Here is a 20,328-nt window from a genome sequence, read left to right as displayed (position 1 = left end):
TAATGTAAATTAGAAATGTTTTTAAATAAAAAAATAAAGACGTGATATTTTTTAAAACATCATTCTTGGCCCTGGCTGGTATAGCTCAGTGGATTGAGCGCAGGCTGGGAACCAAAGTGTCCCAGGTTCGATTCCCAGCCAGGGTACATTCCTGGGTTGTAGGCCATAACCCCCAGCAACCGCACATTGATGTTTCTCTCTCTGTCTCCCCCTCCCTCCCTTCCCTCTCTAAAAATAATAAATAAAATCTTTTTAAAAATAGTTAAAAAAAATAAAACATCATTCTTCTTCCACATAACGGGGATTCATCCATTGGGCTATGATTTATGTGTATTTCCTAAGCCATTGAAAAATCTGTGGCCTTTCTTATCAGCTAGCTCTGAAACAGTCTGATGTCTTTTGTTATCCAGGAGGTTTTCCTCTGTCACTGTCTTCTATTTCCTCATAGATCTGTGCTACATGGAAATAGGCATGACAGAGTGACCAAGGTGAGAATTTTTCTCAGCTAATAGAATTGAGGCAACAATTCTGCCCATATCTCTCTCCTACCCACTCTTTCCTCTTCCTGCCCATTCCCCACAACACGTGTCAATAGTACTTTCACACCTGGTTTACACAATCTTTTGGTGGAATATACAGAAGTGCTGTGTTCTGCTTCAGAAACATGATCTCTGGAAGTTTGTCTCAGGCACATCTTGTTAACTTTGTTCATTTTATAAGAAAAATTGAAATAAAACACCTCCACTGTAAATAGGAAGGCCTTTAAAATTAAATTTGGGCATCTGGAGAGCAGGATACATTACTTCCAGATCACATTACTTAGAGCAGAAAACGACCAAAACAAAGCAAAATGAAACAAAAACCAAGGAAACTAAACAGACAAATAAGAAACAATCCCCATGATAATATAAACTGGACACAGAAAACTTACAAACATTTCTTAAGGAAAGGAAATTTTAGACATAGAACCAGATAGTTGGTGGGAATGCAAACCATTACAATGAAAAGAAAAATATTCTGTCAGATGCTACATGCTTACAAAGCACAGGGAGGGCAGTGGTTCTGAGCAAGGCATTGTTAGAAGATGCAGAGGTAGACCTTCATGAGGGCTGTCTCACGATAGGCCTGTGTTGCTTTGTCGTTCAGCGCAAAGGTTGAATAGCCTTCCACTGCCCCCTTTAATTCTTAGTTCATACTGGTTATTCTGTCTGAAAAATTAGAGATGGGCATGAACCTAGAGTGAGCTGGGCCTGCGGAATTCAACATCTATTCCAGAGGAAAGCACAAGTTGAAGACTCAGGGATCTGTGATCAGATAACTTGAGTTTGAATTTTGGTCGCAATACTATGAGCAAGTTTCTTAATTACTGTAAGCCTAAATTTACATACTTATCTATAAAATAAATGTTATAATAGGCCTAAAAGATAAGGTTCTTTTTGAGGAAGAAATGAGCAAATCCATGCAAAGCTTTTAGCATCCATAGTAAAAACAATACCTGGTGTGTGTATGTGTGTGTGTTCTAGTAACAAGATTCCTATGACAGAAATCGTACATTTTTCATAACCAGCAGAAGTATTGACAGTGTGACACTTTAGATATTTGGTTAAAACACTTCCTAATGTATCTACTATAGTGCATTTAATAAAATATTTGTCATTAGAATTTATAAAAGGTGAACATTATGTTCTTTAGATGAACCAGGTTTTTATTGAATTTATTGGGGTGATATTGGCTAATAAAATCATACAGCCTTCAGGTGTACAATTCTACAATATGTCAGCTGTATACACAACACACTGTATTGTGTGTGCGCCGCCCAAGTCAAGTTTCCTTCCATCGTCATTTGGCCATTTATTCCCCCTTTACCCCCGTCTGCTGCGCCTCTCCCCACTTTCCCTCTGGTAAGCACCACACTGTTGTCTGTGTGTATGAGGTTTTGTTGTATTTTCCTCAGTCCCTTCACCTTTTCACCAAGCCCCCATTCCTCCTCCCCTCTGACAACTGTCTGTTAGTTTGTTTTGTTCATTAGATTCCACATGTAAGTGAAATCATATGGTACTTATCTTTCTCTGACTTATTCCACTTAGTATAATACTCTCCAGGTCCATCTGTGCTGTCACAAAAAGTAAGATTTCCTTCTTTTTTATGGTTGATTAGTATTCCAATGTGTAAATGGAGCACAGCTTTTTTATTTACTCAACTACTGATGGGCACTTGTGCTGCTCCCAAATCTTGTCTATTGTAAATAGACACCAAGTAAATGCACCAAGTAAAAGACATAGGGGAGCTGAATGGAGAAAATAAGACCCATATATATGCTGTCTACAACAGACCCACCTGAGAACGAAAGATATACCCAGACCAAAAGTAAAGGGATGGAAAAAGATGTTTTATACAAATAGAAATGAAACAAAAAAGCTGGGGTAGCAATACTTATATCTGACAAAATAGACTTTAAAACAGTCTATAGTAATGGACAAAGAAGGACATTACATAATGATAAAGGGGCCCACCTACCAAGAGGATTCAACTGTTGTAAACATTTATGCACTCAACATAATGGGGGCACCTAAATACATAAAGCAACTCTTAATGGACAGGATGGGAGGGATAGACAGCAATACAGCACACAGCCAGGGGTTTTAACACCCCACTGACATCACTGGATAGACCTTCCAGACTGAAAATCAACAAGGAAACAGTGGCCTTAAATGACACACTAGATCTTTAACTGATACCATATGAGCATTTCATCCTAAAGCAGCAGAATATACATACTTTTCAAGTGCCCATGGAATATTTTCTGGGACAGACCACATGTTAGGACACAAAACAAGTCTCAATAAATTTAAGAAGATTATTATCATACCAAGAAGGATCTGCTCGTACCATAACATTACGAAACTAGAAATCGATCACAAGAAAAAACTGAAAATCACACAAACATGTGGAGACTAAATAACATGCTACTAAATGATGAATGGGGTTAATCACAAGGTCAAGGAAGAAATCAAAAAAGATATATAAAAACCAGAACACAATGACCTTAAATTTAAGGACACAGACAAGCAATTTTAAGAGGGAAATTTTTAGCAACATGCGACTACATTATAAAACCAAAAAAAATCCCAAATGAATAATCTAACCATACACTTTATATATTTATAAAGATTTTATTTATTTTTAGAAGGGGAGGGAGGGGGGAAAAGGAGAAAGAAACATCAGTGTGGGGTTGCCTCTCATGTACCCACTACTGGGGACCTGGCCGAAGCGAGTGCTCTGACTGGGAATCGAATTAGCAATCCTTTGGTTCACAGGCCAGAGCTCAGTCCACTGAGCCACACTAGCCAGGGATAACCTAACACCTTTAAAGGAATACAGGGGGAAAAAAAGAGAGAAAGGCCCAAAGGGAGGAGAAGGAAGGGAAAGGACAGGAATAATAAAGATCAGAAGAGGGGAAAATAAAATCTAAAAAAATAGAAAAGATCAATGAAACAAAGAGTACATACTTTGAAAAGATAAAACTGATAAACCTTTAGCAAGACTGATCAAGAATAAAAAGGTAGGATCCTTATAAATAAAATCAGAAAGGAAAGAGGAGAAATAACTCCATAGGATTACAAAGGATTATAAAGAAACACTGTGGAAAATTATATGCCAACAAATTGGACAGCCTGGAAGGAATAAGTAAATTCCTAGCAACAAGCTTCCAAGACTCAGAAAGAAACACAATATCTGAATAGCAGTAAGAAATAACAAAATTAAAGTCATAATTTAAAAACTCACAACAAACAAAAGTCTTGGACCAAGAGGCCTAACAAGTGAATTTTACCAAACATTCAAAGAAGAATTAATACCTGTCCTGTCAAACTATTCCAAAAAAAGTGAAGAGGAGGGAAAGCTCTGAAACTCATTTGTAGGAGGTCAAGCATTACCCTGATATGAAAACCAAACCAATACACTACAAAAATAATAGGAAATTTTAAGACAATATCCCCGATGAACATAGGTGAAAAATCCTCAACAAAATATTAGCAAACTGACTCAGCAATGCATTAAAAAGATAGTACCCATGATGAAGTGGGCTTTATTCCCAGGATGCAAGGTAGATTCAATATCCACAAAGCAATTAACGGGATATACCACATTAACAAAATGCAGGATAAAAGATCATGTGACCGTAATAAATGCGGAAAAAGCATTTGACAAAATCCGACATCCATTTATGAGAAAAACTCCCAGCAAAGTGGGGATTGTAGGAACATACCTTAACAAAATAAAGGTCATGCATGACAAAGCCACAGCTAACATCGCTTTCAATGGTGAAAAGCTAAAATTAGAAACAAGACAAGAATATGCACTTCTTCCACTTTTATTCAATATAGTATTGGAAGGCCTAACCAGCAATCAGACAAGAGATATAAAAACATCCAAACTGGAAAGAAGTAGAGCTGACATTGTTTGCAGATGACATGATAGCATACACAGTGGGGGAAAGTACGTTTACAGTTTTAAGTATGCAAAACAATTTGTTTTTGTATTATTACTTATTAATTGGTATATTATTTTACATACACACAACTGCAAACCTGCTTTTGCCCCACCCTGCATATAGAGAACTCTAAAGATTCCAATAAAAAGCTATTAAAACTAAAAAAGGAATTCAGCAAAGTAGAATACAAAATTAATATTCAGAAATCATTGAATTTTTATATTCAATGACAAACTATGAGAATGAGAAATTATTAAAACAATCTCATGTACAATTTCATCAAATAAAATACCTAGGAATAAATTTAACCAAGAAGCTAAGATGTGTACTTAGAAAACTATAATACATTAAAGAAAGAATTTGAAAAAACAACTGCAAATAATAGAAGGCTATACTGTGCTCATGGATAGGAAGAATTAACCTCATTTAAATATTCGTAGCACCCAAAGAAATCTATATATAAAACAAAAATTCCTATCAAAAATTCAATGGCCTCTTTCACAGATTTAGAACAAATAATCCTAAAATTTACATGGAATCACAAATGAGAATGAGTAGCCAAAGCAACCTTGAGAAAGAACCAAGAGGGATAATGCTATCTGATATTAAACTATACAATAAGGTTATAGTAATCAAAAAAGCATGATACTGGCATAAGAACAGACACACAGATCAATTGGACAAAATAGAGAGTCCAGAAATAAACCCTCTCAGGGGTGTCAAACTCGTTTTCACTGGGGGCCACACCAGCATCTTGGTTGCCTTGAAAGGGCCAAATGTAATTTTAGAACTCTATAAATGTAACTACTCCTTAACTAGGGGCAAGGAGCTTGGCACTGCCACGAGGTAGAAACAAGGTGCCAGGCCAGATAAAACAAGGTGGAGGGCCAGATTCGGCCCGAGGGCCTTGTGTTTGCTGCCTGTGCTCTACCTGGTCAGCTAATCAATCTATGACAAAGGAAGCAAGAATATACAATGTGGTAAAGACAGTCCCTGCAATAATTGGTGGTGGGCAAACTGGACAGATAAGTGCGCAAAAAATAAAAATAAAACAATACCACTTTTTTATACCATATGCAAAAATAAACTCTAAATAGATTACAGACTTAGATGTAAAGCCCGGAACTACATGGCACTGTAAAACTCCTAGAACGCACTGGCAGTAAACTCCTTGACATCACGCTTAGCAATATTTTTTTGGATATGTCTCTTTGGGTGACAAAAACAAAAGTGAACAAATGCGACTACATCGAACTAAAATGTTTTTTCACAGTGATGGAAACCATCCATCAACAAAATGGAAAAAAAAGTCTTACAGGATAGAAGATATTTGCCAGTGATGTATCTGATAAAGGGTTAATGTAGAAACTATTTAAGGAACTCATACATACAACTTCAAACCAAAAACACAACTCAATTAAAAAATGGGCAGAGGACATGAACAGACATTTCTAACAAAGAGGACATACAGATGGGCAGTCGACATGAAGAGATGCTCAAAGCCACTAGAAATCAGGGAAATGTAAAATAAAACCACAAAGCGTTATCGCCTCACACCTGTCAGAATAGCGATCATCGGTCTATTAATAAATAACAAGTATTTGCCAGGCTATAGAGAAAAGGAAGCTTGTACACTGTTGGTGGTTTTATAAACTGGCGCAACCACTATGGAAAACAGTATGGAGGTTCCTCAAAAAGTGGAAAATAGAATGGCCATCTGACCCAGTAACTACACTTCTGGGTATTTATTTGAAGAAATCCATAACACTGACTTGAAAAGGTCTATGCGCCTCTATTCAGTGCAGTGTGATTTACAACAGCCAAGACACGGAAGCAGGCCAGGCGTTTGTCAGTAGCCGAACGATAAAGATGTGGCACATATATACAATGGAATATTAGCCATAGAACAAACGAAATCTTACCATTTGCAACAACATGGATGGACCTACATGATTATGAGAGATGGAATAAGTGAGAAAGACAAACACCATATAAATTTGCATATATATGTAAGCTAAAAAACAAATATAAGGAAAAAAAAACCAGAAAGAAACTTATAGAAACAGAGAACAAATTGTCACCAGATGGGGAAGACTTCAAGGCGTTGGTGTGAAAGGTTAAAGGGATTCAGAAGTACAGATGCCAGTAGAAGCCCAGTCACTGTGATATACAGCACACTATATGGAACGTAGTAATATTGTGTAACAACTACATATGCTGTCAGAGGGGGACTAGGCTTATCAGGTGATCACTTCATAAGGTATATAAATATCTCATCTCTATGTCGTACGCCTGAAACTAGTCGATAATATAATACTGTATGTCAACTGTAATTGGAAAGTATTTTTTAATGGATCTATGCTTTGCAGTCAGGACATTTTGATACAGGGGGTTTGGAGGGAGAAGGACACCCCAAGGAGAGGCAGTGCCATGGGCAACAGCACTCTTGGGGAGGCCGGAGAGGCAGTGAGCTGATCAGACTGGAGCATGAATTTGTGTTGAGCTGCAGTGGGATCCAAGGCGTATTGTTGTGGCAGCGTCAGTTAGTAGAAGACCGTAAAGACCGGCAGAGTAGCTGGCTCTGACTGGGAGGCGTGTGGAAGGAACCTTGGTAGATTCCCATGTGCCGATGCTAGAGAATTGCCCCCGAGACTGAGGGCAGGGAAGACTGACTATTCCACAAATTTCACAATCACCTCCTAAATCATTTAAGATTACAAATACGGTGGAGGGTAAATCAAGACAGTTGACACATTATCTCCTAGGGGAGGGGGATGGAAAAGGTTTCAGAGAATATGATCTATGAAGAAGGAAATCATACAAACTGTCTTTGGAGAGGAAAACAAGGACCTGGCTGGCTTAGTGAAAAGGAAATAGTAAGCATTCATTCTAATGCCAGACGTGAGCTGCTGCTGGGTGAAGAGTAGCTGCTTGGCTTTCCGTCTGCTGGGTGTTTAGTCCACACTGAGTGGCTCCCTGGCTGACTCTCAAACACCGACAGAGACCCTGGTATCAGGCGCATTTGTGTCACAGTCAACACTCCCAGGAGCTGATTTTAAATAACCACATCCCACAGTTCTGAGCAGTAGCCCCTCGGCCAGTCTAAAGGTAGGAGATTGAACACATCTCCCACACGTGGTGCGTCTCCTCAGGCCCGCTGTCTCGGATTCCCCGCATGTGGGCTGCAGGAAGCTGGCCACGTTGTTCTCGGGCAAAAATGTGTATGGCTGGGTGTGGGTTATGTGAGTGGGAAGATAGGGGTGCAGCTATAAATATCTCCTAAGAACAATGGGTACCATGGAAATGCTTTGGGAGCATCCCATATAACAAAGGAAGCAAGAAATTAAATAAAGTTGCAAAAGAAATGACTCACCCTTAAAAGTAAAAAGGTAGATTTTTCTCTCTTCCCTCTCTCTTCTTGTAAATGTATTATATGCACACACACATACACAAAACAATATCTGCATTATACTACTAAGAAACAAAAGCAGATTGCAGAATAACATAAAAGACAAATTCCATGTTCTATGGATAAAAAATGATCACTCAGTTTCATGCAGTTTCCTGCTGATATATATGTGTAAGTGTATATGCGTGCACATAATTTTATACATATATAAAATCGTAAGGGAAAAAGCCTAGATTTGTCTATATAACCTAAAGAACACACAATTTAAAACACTATTAAAATTAAAAAACACTCCTGCATCTTTAGCTTATAAGTACATCAAACAGTTACAAGACTGAATTATAATCATTTATTATCAATTTCCATTTACCCAGAAGGTCCCTCTCAGTGCATATTAGACCCTTGAAAAACTGTTCTGATTCTCACAAATGGCAGCTCACTTGCCACTGGCTCAAAATTCTGATCCTCGGCCTACAAAATTAAAAAGGGATCTTTCTGGAACCACCTGGATACTATCGCTCCCCCAAAGCCTCCTAGGGAGGCAGAGACTAACTGAGGTTCAGTACACAGAGCCCCAGATTTGTTGCCAAGAAGTGGTGGTGCCCTCAGTAATTACAAAAACACAAATCCCAATTAATCAGGAGCTCTTGGAGTAAGTCCCAGGCATGGGTATTTTTTTTAAAAAGCTCCCCAGGTGATTCTGATGTGCGGCCAACATGAAGAGCTATGGCCCTAATGGATTATTTTACTAAGGGGTCATCTGAACATGGCCTTGGAGAGAGGTAAAATTAAAGCAGAGAGGATTTGTTTGACCAAGGCCAGGTGGATGCATGGCCCTCGGCCTTGTGAGAAAATGATTATGCGAACAGAATAAAAGAACACGGAGAGTGGGCCGTTCTTGCAAAAGACAGTGAGGTCAGTGGGTAGCCCTCTCTCAAGCTCCTGGATCAGAGACTATTCAGACATTTCAAGCTGGGAAAATGTTCCGTGCTAGCAGTTTGCTGACACGGTGCTGGCGATGTTTCACAGAATGCAGCAGGACCCGGTTTTGGTGCTGGGGACTACAGCTCTCCTGGGTGCCAGGGCTGCCAGCCGTTTCCACGATAGGGGGCGCGCTGGCCCTGAGCGTGACAAATCCCTCCGCAGAGCAGGAGCCCTTTGAATAATTTTTACCCTGCTCTAGGAAATCACTTTCAAATGGATTTCAAATGGAATGTGCTTCGTTTTTACTCTGCTGATTTACAGTGGGTGAAAGCCCACTAGTGAGCCCGCGGGGTCTTCTGGTCCCTGCCCTGTTTTATCCATGTCAGGAAGCTGAAGTTCTGATCCCCACAGCCTCATAAAGCAAGGCCGGAGCTAGATACAAGTGTCTTAACTCCCTCTCGGGCCCCCATGAAATTCACCAGGATTTGGAGCTGTGATTCCTCTCCAAGAGTCTTTTTTTGTGTGACTCTGAACAAACGATGATGATGATCCTGTTTATAACATGTTGAAATTATAAGTTATTAGCTACCATGTATTGATGCTTAGCATGTGCCAGCCCTGTGCCGCGCACTTCACATTTATCATGCGCAATCCCCAGTACCAATCTTCAAGGAAATCATCGTTCCCTCTTTGCAGAAAGACACTGAAGTCACATAGGTAGAGTACAAACGATTCAAGACTTAAGTCCTATTCCTACTCTGAGAGTTTGCACTAATCCCATGTCGCCAATAGAAAGGGGAATGCCCCACTCCTCTGTCCTGTGTGCCCGGTGACAGGGCGGGGCAGGCAGTGCCGACCTCTGTGTCGGGACCTTAGCCCTGGGCTTGTAGGACACATTCATTCTCTCCTTCAGTGCGGCACCCAAATTTTTTCACAGCCTGGCTGTATCTGATCCATTTTTCTGGGGAGTAGTTTTATATATCACCCATTTTTGATGGAGTTGCATTTTGCTACCTGGCATAATCACCCTGACTGGGGGTTAGAAGGAAGAAACTACCGTTCAGCTCAGCCAGGGCTCTAAACAGATGTTCTGCAGCCTCCCTGTCCGATGCTAGCAATGCATCACTTTCAGGGGCCGCATCGCGGGGCCCAGGCCAAACGCTAACGCTGTGAGACTGCATGCAATAAGCAAAAACTGAAGGCAGGTTCAAACCACCAGTGCCTTCATTCTAATTCTTGAGCGCATTAGCATTGGACTCTGGGAGGCCTCGCCTGCTCTCAGGAAAGGGGGTGGCATTAAATTTACGTGGTAAGCAGAATGTGAGTGTTGTCTTTTGTAAGAAACCTGACTCTACAAAAATCTGAATGTGATCATATCAACTGGAAAAAATTGTCTTTTATGAGGATTTTTCATTTAAAGAAAGATTTGCCAGAAATTACTATTTGCCAGTTAACTCTCCCCATATATTAAAAAAAATGGTGGCCCATTTGCAAGAGTGCGATTTACATGCATCTTTTAACAGCTACACCCTCGACAAATCAGCAAAACACCCAAGAGTCGTACTTCAATCACAGTGCAAGGGTTTCCGTCAAAATCGGCGTTAAGTGGAAGAGCAGGCAAGGGTAAGAGAAAGTCTGTGAAGGATTCAGAACACAGCTGCATCTATCTGCCAGGGCGGGGGTACTGTGCAGCTAGTCAGATAATATTTATGAAGTTCTCAAATGTGGACTGTACTCGATTTGACTCACTGAAAAATATAATCCAAAATGACAGTGTCTCACCCTGCTTGGCTTGCCTTTAGGCAAAAGGAGGAAGGGAACTGCACAAGGTGACCTTTCAAGGCCCCCGCCACAGTGTGATTCTGTGAGGGCTCGCAGCAGCCTCGGTGCTCTAGTCTGACAGTGCTCCACCGGAGCACTAGCAGGGACCAATAGGAGGGACGACTCACCCTCACCGTGCGAGTCTTCTGGAATCTTGGCATTGGTGTTTGAAGTAGAGGCTTCCCAGGTCTCTGCATTTCTGAGCAGTTGTTGGCCTGGGACAGGCCCAGGAGGCAGAATGGGGTTTGGGGGTTGTGGTGTAAAACAAAGTCAGCCCCAGATGCCAAGACTCAAAGTGACTGACAAGATTACCGCAGGGTTATCTGGTGGTGGGATGCAGGGCAGGAGAGGGCAGATGGAGAGCAACGGGGAGAACTAATAAAACTTCTCACCTGGACTCTGGCTCCGGCGGCCCCATTTCAGTGAAAGGCTGGGTATCTTTCCTCCGTACCCACCTCATCTGACTGCTGCACTGCTCAGCACCATGCTTACAAAGTGACGCCTTTCCATTCAGAGGAATTGTACACAGCTTACCAAATAACAGAGATGCGAAACAAAAAAAGAAATGTGACTTCTTAAAAACAACCTCCAATGTGCTCGCAATGCTGCATGCAAACCCAACGAGAATGCATAAACGACATAGTTTGAAACTTTTTATCCAGGCCGTGATAACTGCAGACCAACGCAGGATCCCTTTAAATATTTATTCACTGGTTCATTTTTCTATCAGCATATATAGTGAAATAGCATCCCTCACCTGAGCCGTCTCCTGGCTGTATGTAAAAACGGGCAGGCTGCAAGCTCACTGCTCTCATCATGCTGATAGGAATCGAGCAAATGCGACAGAGAGAGAAATTCTAGTAAGCCTGAGGGAAAATTAAAAAAGGATGAGGCAATCATCCTAAAAATACAGCAAAAAGGAAAAATAAAAAATTAGAATGAAAAGGAAAATTATGGACAACATAGTCCATATTGTCTGCAAAATAAAGAAAATGTTTCATTTTCAGAGGTAGACAGAGTGATATAGGAAATATATCTGCTCTGTGTAAATTTATTAAATGCAACTTTTTTCTCTTTCTTTCTTTTAGATAAAAAACCTCTTCATGAAATAAAACCCCAAAGTAAGTTACTTTTCCTCTTGTGAATATAATTCATTCTCATATTTGCTGCTTTGCTGTTGTATCTGCTTAGGAGCCAAACAGGAGTGAAGTTTGTACGACCGAGCCAGGGCTTCCGGGGCTTCAGCTCATTGGGTTTGGAGTCACACAGCAGAGGTTTAAATCAGAAAGAAATATGCGCACCTCTCCCCTCCCTCAGAATCATAGTAAATCTCTCCTCTTGAATCCTCCTGCCTATAAGTCCATTTCTCTGCAAATATCACCTAGAGTTCTTATTTCTGAGGAGATTTACAGCATTAAAATTAATAAATATTTGTCAGCACACACGTTCATGAAAGCAGCCTTGGATAAAAGCCTGACTACACCTCTCTCTACCCAGGAGGAGGAGCCTGGGATGCAAACCGTGAAATCCATGGCAGCTAGGTAACCCAGGAGCCAGTATTCCCCAGTAAGACCAGCAGAAGCTGAAAAGTGGAGGGTTGGTGCTGGCTCGAGCTCTCTAAATGCAGGCTCACAAACTGGACAGGCCTTTGCGTTAACTCCATCTTATGCAGCCGGTACATTTGAGGAAAGGAGCAGAGATCGAATGGTAGGCAGCTCACCTTTGACCTTGTGGTTCATGGCCTTGATTGAACTTGAAGACCACGTGGAGGGCTTTTAAAAATCCCACTTCCCAGACTGTCAAACCAGTGGAATCAGAAATCGGAATGGCTAGAACCTGATAATCTCTAGTTTTAAAAGCTCCCCAGGTGACTCCAGTGTGCAACTAGGCTTGAGATCCACTGTCTTAGAAACGCATTTCTCGAGAGATGAATCAGCAACCACATGCATGAGAATGTTGGGGTGTGGTGGGAGTCTGTTAAATATGCCCCAGCTCAGAATAGAACAAATGAACTAGAATCCCTAGGACGAGGTGAGGGACACCAAGAATCTCCATTGTGATACGTCCCCTCAAAGGACGCTCAGGTGCCCAGAGCCATGTACGACATACTAGAGACCAAAGGGTGTCAGCAGCACTGCTCCTAGCAGCAGGGGAGTGAGGCCTGGCCAGACAGTTTGGTTTGTAAATCTCACCAAAAATGTCCCTGGCCAGTATTGCCCACCCGAGTATAAAAATAAATGGCTTTTGATCTTTTAATCCTAGGGTATTAAAATTCAAATAGTTTTAAAGAGTTGGTAGTTCTTATTAGCCACCTTTTTGAAAGAATTAAGACCCTTTGAAGACAGACAGAAATAGGTACCTTGGGACAGGGGTCAGGAGACATGAGAAAAAGATCCAGTAAAGCTATTTCTGTTTTTAGTTTGTGATGTCGCTTCATTAGGGCTTGAAATATAAAGATGCCATTGCTTGCCGAGTCTGAGATCTTTGCAGAACAAAAACAAACTTTCTTATTTTCTGCACTTCTGCTGCCCATAAAGTAACCTTTAGTACGTAGGCAGCAACCATGATATCATGTATGCTTGACTTGGAACTCATGGGAAGATCGAAGGTGGAGAAACCTGGTTGTGTACGTGCGGTTGTGTGTCTGTGTGCGTGCATGTCGAGGGAGGGAGAATAGAAAGTGGGTCACTGCATGTTTGGCTAGCACCTGAGCCCTGACCTTGGGGTGACAGCTTGGGAAAGCGGGCCCTGAACGGGCTGCCTCCTGCTCACAGAGCCTGTCCCGTCCACAGGTTCTGGGGATTTAGCACAAGCAAGATCCCAGGTATCCATGTGGAGGCCAGTGTGAGTTATTGAGAAAAGCATGTGTGTTTTTTAAAAATTAATTTCATGCTTAGCTTATGAGTCCTGTGCCATTCTAATTTGGTTACATCTGTACTTCCAGCCATAAACCCCACAGTAGCTATTCCTAGTCCTCGGGGACTCCTGAATTAGTTTTTGCTCGGGGTTCTCGCTCCTGAACACCAAGCTTAATTGCTGGATACTGCCACTGAATTGCTTAAACTGTTTTAATTTGTCATTTCCTAAAAATAAAACCTTAACAGAATCAATGTGATTGCAAAAGGCTCCCAGAGGAATCCGATCGGGGTTCTGTAAGCTGCTTGGGTAGGAGTGCATTTTACAAATTGAGGCTGCAGTTGCACGGTGGAAGAGGGGCTTAGTCTGAGACTACATGAATCACCGCTGATGCAAAATCAAAGTCCATTATGAAGATAATTGAGAAACAACCTGTTCCTATATATAGCTGTGCACATGATCCTCCGCAAGGCCTGGCGGATGGAAAACATCACTCAGAGCCTCGCACGACAGGGTCCTCTGCGAGTGGGTGGGCTGAGGAGCCAGCTTTGAGTTGTGAGGAGGTGTAAAAAGAAAGTAAAGTCTTTTGCAAAAAAAAAAAAGGAAGGAAGGAAGAAACCAGACTCAGGCAACAGACAACAGCATTAGGTGACTGCCAGAGGGAAAGGAGGGGGTGAAGAGGTGGAGGAAGGCAGACGGTGCTGGAAAGAGACTTGACTTTGGGTGGTGAGCCCACGGTGCAGCATGCAGATGGCGTGCTATAGAGTCGTACACTTGAAGCCGGTGTGGTTTCATTAACCAATGTCGCCCCAATACATTCAGTTTTAAAAAGGAGGAAAAAAATAAAAAGAAAGTGAAATCTTTAGGTGTCTGTTGGCAAATCATAATGACAAACTGGGGAAAATATGTGCAGTGCATAGCTCATGAAAGCACTTATTGTAAATGAGATAATTTAATCAATTATGTTTCCTAATGTACTAAACTGAATGTTTCATTTTCTGCTTCTGCACATCTTAAATTATCTTCAGGTGCTTTATGAGATTTAATCATAGTTAATAGAAACTTCATTACCATCAAATGTGCTTTCAATAAATGTTGTGTAACAATGTCAGGAGGTGCGGTAAAATATAGTAGGCTCTGAATGGCAAACATGCACCCCCGGCGTCAGACTGAAAAATGGTTGCATTCAGACAAGTTTCCTTGGAGGTTTGGGGATGTGGCTTTCTGAGAGGCTGTGAGCTCCCAGGAGTTCAGCAACTTCACCGTATGAGTCAAAAAAAATTTAGTTTTCCCTTAAAAAGTAACTCAGAACCACAGATTCTCTCTTCGTCTGCTTCCCACAGAGTTCATTGTACCTAACAGAGTAAGTATGAATCCAGTCAATAATTCTAGAGTAAGCTACCTCCAGGTCATCTCTAGCTTACTAGCTCTCAATAACTTTAATCTCTACTTCATCAAAATTGAATTTATCCTTGATTGTCCCTGTCCTTAATTCAGCCCTGCTTCCGTCTTCTCCAGTTTAATGAATAGCATGCAGAGACTCAGTTGTCTAGATCAGAAACTCGGACAGCCTTCTCGACCCCTCGATCCCTCTTTTTCCTCTCCCTCCTCCTGCTCAGTACCCAATAAATCATTACAGTCGAAATGTTCTATCACTTAAAAAGATCTCAAGTTCGTCACCTTTATTCCCTTTTCATTCTACTCATACACATTGCTCCATTCATTCAACAGCTATTTATTGAGTGCTTACTATGCGCTAGGAAATGTGCTACATGGAGAAGAGGCAGCACTGAGCACAGCAGGTACAGGTGCTGCTTCCTTGAAGCCCACAGTTTCTGTGAGGGGAGATGGAAAGAGAGAATTCAGAAAATGTGTAGTATTAAGCACCATGGAGATGGTGATTTGTGCTGTGAAGAGACATAGAGCAGGTAAGGGGCTCAGGGAAGGTTGGAGGGAGTGTTGCTTTTTGGGGTATCAGGTGTTCAGGGAAGTTCTCTGTAATAAAATCTCATTTAAGAAGACACCTGAAGAAAAGCAAAGCAGCGCACAGTCTGGGATACCTGGGGGGAAGCACTCCAGGCCAAGGGAGCAGCAGGATGTAGAGGCCATGAGGTGGGAGCTTGCTCAGACTCTCTGCGGAGCAGCGGGGTGGCCAGAAGGTCTGCAGCAGAGTGGCAAAGGCAGGGGTCACCATAACTAAGATCTGGGATGTGGGGTGAGGGGAAAACAGACCAAGCATAGTACAGGCCATTGTAATGACTTTGACCTTCACTCTGAGCAAGAGGAAAAGACAGAGTTTTTATTCATGGTGATGTGACCTAATATTTTCAAGAATAAGCTGTTCCTGCTGTGTTGAGTGTAAACATACAGGGAATGGGAGCAGAAGCAGGGAGACCTCTTAGAATGATCTATTGTAACAATAATCTCTTACAATTACCTAGGCTATTGCAGTATCTCACTTCAAGGTGATTGTGGCTTCAGCCAGACAGACAGCATTAGAAATTATAAAAACAGTTCATATTCTACATCTCTTTTGAAGGCAGAGTCAGGAGCATTTGCTGATGGATTGGATGGAGTCTGAGAGAAAGAGAAGTGTTGTGGATGATTACAAAATTGTAGCCATGCAACTACAAGGTTGGAGTTGTCATTACTGACATGGGAAAAACGTGATGTAGCTAATCCAGGAGAATCGAGAGCTCAGTGTTACCGTGCTAAGTTGGAGATACCTATTAAACATCTAAATGGAGAGGTGGAGTGGGCAAGTTGAATATATGAGTCTGGAGGTCAGAGGAGAGCCCTGGCTGGTGGCATAAATCTGGAGCTTGTCAGTGTCCAGATGGCATTTAGAGCCATTAGTATGAATGAGATCACTGGGTAATGAGCGTGAAGAGGGAAGGGTAGCGATCTGCGGACTGAGCCCTGAAGGGTATCAACACTCAGGTGCAGAAGAGGCCGGAAGTCACTGCAGAGGAGACAGAGAAGTAGCAGCCAGAGCAGTGAGAGAAAAACCGTGTGATAAGAAAACGGTGTCCCAGAAAAGTTCGAAAGTTCAGCCTATCCTCATTCCTAACCAGGATTTCTGCACTTCCTTCCCTGTATTTAGTCATGTCCTCATCGCATCAATTTATCTGATCGTTTTAAAATATAAATTCTGGTGGCATCTCTGCCATGCTGAGACGCCTTCAATAGCTCACCGTTCGTTACTTTTAAGATGAAGTCAGAAGTGCTTAATATGTGTAAGATCCGATCTCAGCTTTCTTTCTTTAATCATATGGGTTTCTCTCAGTCATCCTAATGATCAGTATTGTTTCTCCTGCCCTCTCACCACTTCCTATATTCTTCAGCCAAACAAAGCTGCTTAGTTTTCAGAATACCCTTTGCCCATTTTGGCATACAATACCTCATACATTCTGTTACTTCTGCCTGAAAACTCTTCCTTTACCCAATCCTAAACCTAATTTATTCTTCCTCCAGGTTTCAGCTTAGGTGTCCTGTCTCTGCAGGGCCTTTACCAACACCGTACCACGTCTGCAATTAGTTATTACTCTCATAATCTGCCACGTTCAGACTATTTCCTTCCTTCCTCCTATACAGTATTTTCTGTCTCTTTATACTGGCCTAGATTCCCTCTCTGATAGACACAAATCTCTGCCTTCTGGTAGACAGTACGGAGTCATTCACCCTGGTACCTGCAGCATTGACCTGTGTGTGTGCCTGGTATGTGATAGATGTTCAATAACTATTTGTTGAGTTGTGGTCTGACATCTTCCTGCTAACTCTTCGCTGGGCCTTGTATTGTTAAGGTGAAAATAAAGACTTTGCTTCTACATATTTATTGCTACTCATTCATGTAGTAGGTATTTATTATACTATTATCCTATATAATAATCTTGGCTCAGTGACGCATGAAGGAAAAAAATAAGAAAAGTTGCTTCCCCACAATTTTTTAATTTTATTTTTTACTTTCTTTTCTTGCCCACAAATTCAATACAAGGTAGAAGATGAGAACTAATATGAGAAAGGGGAAGTAAGGAGACAGTTTTTAATAATCATCTATTCTGTGCTAGGTATTAGGTTAAAGCCCAAATGTATGCTTCCCAGAACCATTTCCAACAGAACAGTACAATCGTGTCCTTCAAGTCTGAAACTGGGTATTCTCCTCACTCACAACATTCTGTTCTGCATCTTTCTCCAGGATATCCCACTTTCCTCTATAGTGGAATAATGTCCGAGACTTAGGGTGGTACTTTAAGTTCCCAACAGACTTTTAGACTCTTCCGAGCTGGCATTAGGTTTTGGGCGTCAATGCTGATCTTCTAGCCATGCCTTAAAACTTTTTTCTTCTATTTTGCCCATCATTTTCCTCCATTCCCTACTGATGATTTGCAATTACATAACTACAGCACTTTCCACAAATTGCATGAGTTGCTTTGTCCTTTAAAACTGTTCCTACTGTGAATCAATTCAACCCATATCTATGTGCAACATCTGTAGTTGTCTTTCCACTTTCAACTTTTTATTATCTAACTTTTATCCCTTCTTAAGCATATGCCCGTTCTTACTACTATTTTCAATATCTTGACTCTGCTTTTACTGGACATGATATGGGGTCATGTTCATGAAAAACCCTAGAATTAAGCACAGAGACAATGTCCTTCAGCAGCTTAATAACCCAGGTTACTTATTAAAAATGTGAATTCACAGGTCCCATCTCTCCTGTTAGTATATTCAAAGTTTATAGAGTAATATCTTCAATTAAGTAAAGGTCATGTCTTAAGGGCTGGAGTTCAAATCCTGCTGTTTTTTACTCTATTGCCCATGTTACCTTGGTCTTTCTGATGAGGAACAGCACAGTTCTTTTGCAATCCAAATGCAGTTACCAGATAAAAATAGAGGATTCCTACTTAACTTGAAATGTCAGATAAACAACAAATGCATTTTTAGTGTATGCATGTCCCAATTGTTGCATGGGAAATGCTTATATTAAAATTATTCTTTGTTGACCTGAAATTCAAAATTAACTGTCATTTTTATTTGCAAATCTGACAACATCATTTCGAAAGAGGAATAAAACTTGTCTGAATGTACTCTATCAAGAAATATTTTACAAATTAGATTCCCTTTATTGTTAATCTTGGAAGAATGGTTAGAATTGAAACAGATTTTGGTGGGGGAGAACCTTTGGTTAGAGGGGGGGAAAAGTCCACTGAAATACAAAGGCTACTTGAAAAAAGTAGTAATCAGATTTGGCCAAAGTAGGGTTCATATGGATGAGAGATAGGCAAAGCAGTAGAAAAATAGGATGGGACAGAGTATAACGTGTCTTGAGCTGTAAGATAAGTTCCTGTTGGAATGGTCTCAGAGTAAAGTCACTGAAAGGTACTGGAGTATCAGAACCACATTTGGGAAGAGTATTCCGTGTGTAAAATGGTTGAGTGATCAAAGACTGGGAGCATGGGTACTCGTAAGATGGGACTTCGACGTGGGTGTCAACGGGGGTCTCTCCTCTTGAAATAGAAATGCGAGAGACACTGGGGATACAATCATTAAGGTGTGTGAGTGGTTAGGGGTAGGAGTCAAGGGAAACAGAATGAAAGACAACTGTTTCATCTCAAGCCTGATCCTGGGTGGTATCATCACCAGTAAAAGGGGACTCAGAGAGGAAAATATTTGAATGGATGAGGATGATGAATTTGTACATGGATGAGAAATTTGAGATGGTAGCACAACACGTGGGTGGTTTTGCTCATCAAGCAGGGCAGAAGTATCGGACGATGTCTCCCCGACAGGAAACGAAGCTGTAGGTCTCGGTGTGAAACTATCTGGCATCAAGGGAATAGTTAGTGCTGCTGGTGTGTGAAAAACTATCCAGTTAGAGGAGCAGAGAGAAAGGGAAAGGGCCAAGACCAGAACTTGGATGCCCATTTATAGAACTATGAGACTGAAGGGTAGTTACTAAGTGATAGAAAAGAAAAGGTAGGAGAATCAAACTTAAGGGTATTTTCTTTTTGTTTCTGGAAGGAGGGCCAGCTATATTCTTGTCTACTGCTGCAGCACCATGGTGAAGAGTAAGATAGAGAACATTGCTGTTGACGCAGCGGTTGAAAATAACCTGCAGACAGTGGTTTGGGAAAAGACAGGCTTTAAGGGAACAATAAAATAGTGGACCCTAAAATAGTAGAATAGTAGAAACAGTGGACGTGTCAAATTATCCTGCATCCTGTCAATAGGCTAGACAACTGTAAGAAATGAAGTATACCATTCCGTAGGTTCTGATAAGGTAGGATCTATGAGATGTTATACCTGACAAAAATAAGCGAAATACAGAAAGGAAAGTATAATCTGGAGCCTTTAGGGTAAAGAAAAATACGTGAAAGCTATTTACTTCTTTTTTTTTCCTGAAAGGTCTCAAAGGTACTATCCAGAGTGGTTACTTTGGAAAAGGGTAATTGGAGGAGAAGTTTTCTCTTTGCAGAGTGCAACTTTCATACTTCCTAAAACGTTTTCCTATTTCATACATGCTATTCTATTTATTCCTTTACTTTTAACAGGGGCAGAGGTTAAAAGCTTAGGAAAATTATGGAACATGTATTAAGAAATGCTTAATGTTAAAAGTTCTTACTTAATATTCTTTTAAACAAAGAGCAAAGAATTCTGTGGACGCAAAGAATGCTGCATCTTTGAGAAGTTTATTAGAAAATAAATTGGGGGGAGGATTTGGGGAGAAGGGATTGGGGAGACTAGGCTATGTTTGCAGGCAAAGGGCAAGGCTTAGGGTTGGAGGAAAATGTTGAAGATGCAAAACAAAACGGAATGAGGCCAGGCC

At 41.1% G+C, this 20,328-nt stretch overlaps 1 protein-coding gene across 4 annotated transcripts in view; it reads left to right on the top strand.

The window, feature by feature from the left end:
• UNC5D (unc-5 netrin receptor D) overlaps nucleotides 1-20,328 on the top strand; it is a 484,491-nt gene that overhangs the window by 385,316 nt on the left and 78,847 nt on the right. For 2 of the 4 annotated variants that reach the window (XM_045821389.1, XM_045821387.1), the window contains one exon: nucleotides 11,735-11,767. The exons of the other annotated variants lie outside the window; for them this stretch is intronic. In XM_045821389.1, the coding sequence (XP_045677345.1) occupies nucleotides 11,735-11,767 (33 nt within the window). The remainder of the gene's footprint in view (nucleotides 1-11,734; nucleotides 11,768-20,328) is intronic. 4 annotated transcript variants of the gene reach the window in all.

This window comes from Phyllostomus hastatus, unplaced genomic scaffold, assembly GCF_019186645.2.
Source record: "Phyllostomus hastatus isolate PE091 unplaced genomic scaffold, TTU_PhHast_1.1 phas_scaffold_46, whole genome shotgun sequence".
Lineage (NCBI taxonomy): Eukaryota > Metazoa > Chordata > Mammalia > Chiroptera > Phyllostomidae > Phyllostomus > Phyllostomus hastatus.
Note: the sequence above shows the minus strand (reverse complement) of the source record. Positions and strands in the feature narration are given on the sequence as shown.